Source organism: Arabidopsis lyrata (genome assembly GCF_000004255.2).
Source record: "Arabidopsis lyrata subsp. lyrata unplaced genomic scaffold ARALYscaffold_70, whole genome shotgun sequence".
Taxonomy (NCBI): Eukaryota; Viridiplantae; Streptophyta; class Magnoliopsida; order Brassicales; family Brassicaceae; genus Arabidopsis; species Arabidopsis lyrata.
Window position 1 is genome coordinate 1 of NW_003302500.1, and position 5,653 is coordinate 5,653.

At 29.5% G+C, this 5,653-nt stretch overlaps 1 protein-coding gene across 1 annotated transcript; it reads right to left on the reverse strand.

Annotated features, from left to right (window-relative positions):
- Positions 1 to 151: 151 nt before the first annotated feature.
- On the reverse strand, positions 152 to 1,123 carry LOC9299042 (transcriptional regulator TAC1). Its single transcript, XM_002862917.2, has one exon. It carries the CDS (start codon positions 907 to 909, stop codon positions 385 to 387), a length of 525 nt encoding a protein of 174 aa, XP_002862963.1. The 5' UTR covers positions 910 to 1,123; the 3' UTR covers positions 152 to 384.
- Positions 1,124 to 5,653: the final 4,530 nt, after the last annotated feature.

Here is a 5,653-nt window from a genome sequence, read left to right on the forward strand (position 1 = left end):
GGTACTACAATTAACGTCAACTGTAACAATAATTCTCAGTGAGAAGTTCGAATAATCTCTACACTGATGACTAGATCAATAATTTAAACTAATTCATTTTCCATATTAACAACTATAAAGCAAACACCAAATATATATTTTCTACATATATGTTTGTTTGGACGTGTATGTCATTTACAAAAGTTGTTGGTGAAATTAACACAAGCAAGGAAACAAATATCAATACAACAATGATAATGGTATCAATAATAAGATACAAAATGCATACCTTCAATACAATTTAAGCCACGAATCTATTTGTAATAGACGGATTCGAGAGTTTGATGTTTCAAGGGTTTTCCCTTATGATACAATGCAATCAATATATGATTCATCGTTCGCAGATTATGTTGTCTTCTTCTCCACGACGCTTTGGCCTAACCGAAGCTCCAGATCCAATCCTTCAATCTCACGATGATGTCTCGAACTCGAACCATCTATGCTAACCTCCGTGCCCTTTCCACGATCATTAGTATCAAGCTTGCTTTCTTGAACCCAAAACTCTAATTTCTGTTTAGGACTTAAATCTTTCTCAACATATTGATCTTGATCATCGTGATCATCACATGTCAAAGCTTCTTGTTGTTGTTGTTGTTCATTAAGGTCTAGAGAGACAACTTCTGATGAATCACTCTCAGCAACAACATCATCCTTATTATCTTCCATAAGCTTTTGTCTGAGTTTAGCTCTGTCTCTTCTGTGGATGTTCATATGCCCTCCTAGTGCTTGAGCATTCGAGAAGCCCCTTATGCAGAAACTGCATACGTAAGATCTTGACTGGTTCAGGGAATCATCAACGCCCTGATGACTGTTTTTTGATATGCTATCGGAACAATCATCTGCGTTTTTAGGGTTTTTGATGTTTTCCATATATTGAATATTTGGATTTCTTCCGTAGAATAAAGAGAAAGATGATCAAAGATTGTGAAAATTCCGCATAAGAGAAGAAAGAATAGAAGAGAAGAGATCAGTGTTTTCCATCAAGAAATGAATTGGTCAACTCGTGCTTCTTTATTTGTTTATTTTGTTTTGGCAAATATAATTTAATCAACACTCTAATTTTATAATCAAAATCTACCACGGCACCAAGACAAAACAAGAAAAGTGAAAACAACTGTTTCTATGTCATTACATGAATAATTTATTCTTTTATAGTTCAAAATTATTTATACACTTAAATAATGGGAAAAATAAACTAAAAATAGAAATCTGAAAACATTATCGCAAGTTCGCAACTAACAGTCTAACACTACAAAAAAAAAGAAAAAAAATTCTAGCAAATTTTTCTATTTTACGATTACAATACTTCCCTTTCTACATTTTTTCATCATTAATATGAAATAAATTAAGTTATCGGATATATGATTTGTGATATGTTTACTTAAGTATATGTACTTCTTTTAAGATCGATGTAAGTAGTTGTATATGGTCACCAAAATATACAATGTATGTTCAAGAAATTAATATTATTCTATGCTAACCACTTACATATGAGACAATAACAAAGATCAGCAGCTTTGCACGAACAAAAAAAAAAAGACAAAGATCAGCAGCCTTTCAAAAATGCACAAAAAAATTAATGCTTAAATGTATTTGATCATTACAATTTATTTCAGTGAAATTTGATTATTTCTTTGATTTATTTTTTACTCTCAATAATTAGGTTTAGAGATTTCTTAGTTTTTTTTTATATTAAAAAAAAAAAAGATACGCAGTTGACAAAAAGGGTACAACACAGCATTTTGGCGTTTTGTTTTTGTCTTTACACAATTAGTACTTTAGTAATTTGATACACATCACTAGCTTTGTTTTTGTTATTAGCATTATTTTCCCTTATTTTAACATGTGCTTTTCCTGAAATCATCAACAATTATTCCAGTATCCGACATCTATGAAAACTGAATAAATATACAAGATCATTAAAATATTCAAATAATTAACTGACTCGGTTTTAAAGCAAGATCCATAGTACTTTTGAATTTTTATGTACATCATTATACTATATAACTTAAATCTATGTTTTATTTGTATGAGTCACCTAACTGAAATTTAATAAACACAGTTAACTAATTTAATAGAATAGTAGAAATCACAAGTCCAAACATATTTGTCAAAGGCAATGGACGACCCTTGAGCAATAGATAAAACTATGTCGTCGTGATTTTTTTTTTTCACTAGACAAAAAGATAAATACACGGCGTATTAGTTAGAGTTACGTTTAAGTATAAATGAAAAAATTATATCACTAATTCAAAGATACACAAGCGTCGTTGCCGAAAAAATTAAAAATTAAATTAAATTTTTTAATTAGTATGTTGACGAAAAAAACTTTGATTAGTATGAAATAATCATAAGTCACCTATTACAAGTGTGACCTACTTAAATTAATTTCACTTTGTGGAGTATTTTTTAATACAGTACTATCACTTTGGCATGTGCCCACTCTAATTTTTTAATACAGTACTATCATTATATTCAAATGTCTATGTGGTAAATATTCAGTCTTAAATATCTAGTCATGATGCTAAAACTTAAAAGAAGAAGAGGAAAAACTAACCTCTAGATGATGAGTAATCGTGTCTCCGAGTACGTATTGTAAGTAAGGAAGAGGTAATCCGCATCCCGAGGACTAAAAGCTATACCAACACACATACGTATATGCGTATACAAATTTTCTGCTTAAATTAAGCTTTAAACCTCAGGATGCAGATTACCCGATCCTCACCAATACTCATCATCGTCACCCCTCATGATGCAAGTTCTTGCGTGAGCATGGTTTATGTATCGTTCTTCACTTCTTCTTCTAATTTTATTGGGTGAGAAGTCAGTAGGGAAATGTGAGAATTTATAAGCCTCTAGAGGTTAAATAGTATCGAGAAGATGCTTATTCGAAAGGTTTAATGCTATGAGAACATATGCTCTAGTGAAAAACACAAAATCGTGGTGTTCATGTTTTATCATGTGTATTGGTATGTCTTAGCTTTATTTTTGTTTACTATGATCGTACTAGATAAATCTTTAGAGCTATATCTATGTGTAGGATTGATGTGATGTCGAATCTGTACTGCAAATTTTTATGGTATTGATTAATGAAATAGTTAAATCTAATTGTTGCATGAATTTATGAGATTAAAACGTAAATTATCCGGGGATGCATCCGGGGATGCATGAATTTACATGGTGAATATGTTAGAGCATCTACAACGGCTGAAAATGTAAGAGTTTTTCAAAAAACAAAAAATAATAATATTTTAATTTTATAATTATATTTTAATTTTTTAATACAGATAAACACTAACAAAGTTACATCTGTCATCTTCGTTTCTACTACCGACTCTTAAATAAGAGTTTTAAGAACTTCTCTCTCATCTCTTTAATAACTTTTAATTATTATTATTTTTTTTAATCGTAAAAGCTTCTATTAAGAAGCGCACGTTGGACGTGCCCTTATCAGTTAGCTTACATTATTCGTTATGTGTTATTTTAGGTTTCCTCTTGTTGCGACATGAGATTCCTAACAAAACTAATCAAGAAATCTAAGCAATTTCTTTAAAAAAACAAAAAAAAAAAGAAAAAAGAAAAAAGAAATCTCAGCAATTGAATGCCCCAAAACTGTGCTTGCATGGACCTGAACCCATACTAGCTAGTTATCGAGTTACTACTGTTTTGTATCTATTGTTTTTCTGTCGACCAAACCACCAATCTAAACAAACCACTAATTACAACCACTTCATTCTCAATTTTTTTTTGGCGCTGCACTAATATTAAGTGATAACGGCAAACGTAGTGACTGTGAAACTTCACAACATAACAAAAGGATTATTTGTTCTCTATGAACCAATGATGGTAACTTAGGATTATGCTTTTTAACAGACAAATAATATTCGACTTCTTTTGACTGCCTTTTCTTGCTTATTCTTATTGTGCCTTGTATGCCAATGAGATCTTCCCTCGGATTATTATTTATTCTCCTCACAATTAGTGATTTATTAGTTTGTTAGTACATATATAGGGAAACCATTTTTGTTTTTTAAGTAAAATTTATAGGGAAAGCCTGCTTAACTTCTTAGGAAAATGTATTGTTTGTCATTCCATGAGATGCATCATAATATCAACAACAAATATAACAGTTCAAAGGTTGAAATTTCCGATTTTTTTTGTAAATAGAATAAAGTTACCTGCTGTCGGCATCCAAAGAAAAATAGTAGGCTAATCATGAGAAAGGGTTATGAGAATAAATTCTATAATTAATGATCTATTTCTGTAATTAATTTCTCTAACTACAAAAGCAACATTTGCTTGTTTTGCTCTCACGGGATCTTCAAAAGCCGAGAGCTTTACATTTGTGTGATACTCAAATCAAACCAAACTAGATCATGACCCGTGCTATACAGCACGGGATTTAATATTTTTCATGAATTAAATTGTATATTTTGTTCGAAGAAATAAGAAATAATATAGTATAATAGTATAATATAAAAAGGAATATATAATAATATTTTATATTTATTACTATTTAGATATAATGTTATATATTTTATTTGACTAAAGAAGGAGAAAATATTGTATTTTAGAGTTTAATATATTTAGCAGCATTAGATTTGTATTTTTTATATGAGATTAACAATTTCTTTGGTTCAATTAGGTATTGATAATTTTATTGTGTGATTGTGAACAAACAAAAAAAATAGTTGTATTGGGTCTAAGTTTTTTAATAGATTATATTGGGTTTGTGGGCCCAGTTTTATGGTTTTAAAAAAAGGAAAAAAACGGTTTAACATACCTTTGGAATTTGCTAATTTGTTCGTTTTTGATGTCTACTTGAATTTTGTTACCCTGTAATTAAAATAAGATGACTTAAAACTTACGACTCATATATTACAAAGAGAATTGTATAAAATTTCAATGGTACTTACAGCCTCATCTGTCAAAATCATTTCCAAAGACATGCCAGAACTTTTTGTAAAATAAATCCACGAATGAAGTATACTAACTTGAATACACCAAAAAGTCTTGACAGGCTTCAAGTTGTTAAGAGGAGTGTAGCGACTTACCATAGCTATTTCTGCTGTATTTTTAATTGTAGGATATGAGAATGGTGCTGAGATGATTTCTGTGAGAAAGGTACGTCAAACCTAAATGGATATTTATAGTTGTAGATTGTTTGTGATAATTAGGAGATTCAGAAATATATTAATTAGTATAAAATAGTTAGATAATATTTTAAAAAGGTATATTCTAGTTTATTTCGAATATAGGATCAAAATTATCTAACAGAGAGATTTGACAATCTTTAGAAAAGATTTTAAGGAAACTGTATAGCTGATTATATTGATGCGTGATTAAGCTAAACAAAAAACGTAAAACTAAACAAAAAAAAACGATCTAGAATATAACAACTATTATAACTTATTTTTTTTTATAAAGGGTTTTAAGGAAACTGAATATATTCTCAAAGATTTTAGGGAAACTGAATATATTCTCAAAGATTACGAATTGCTTGAATACGAATTTATATCTAAAGAAAATATAACAACCTAATATCTTTAAGATCTTTAAACCCGTTTTTCGTTATTTGACCCGTTTTTTAATTAATTTGTTAATGTTAGTGACA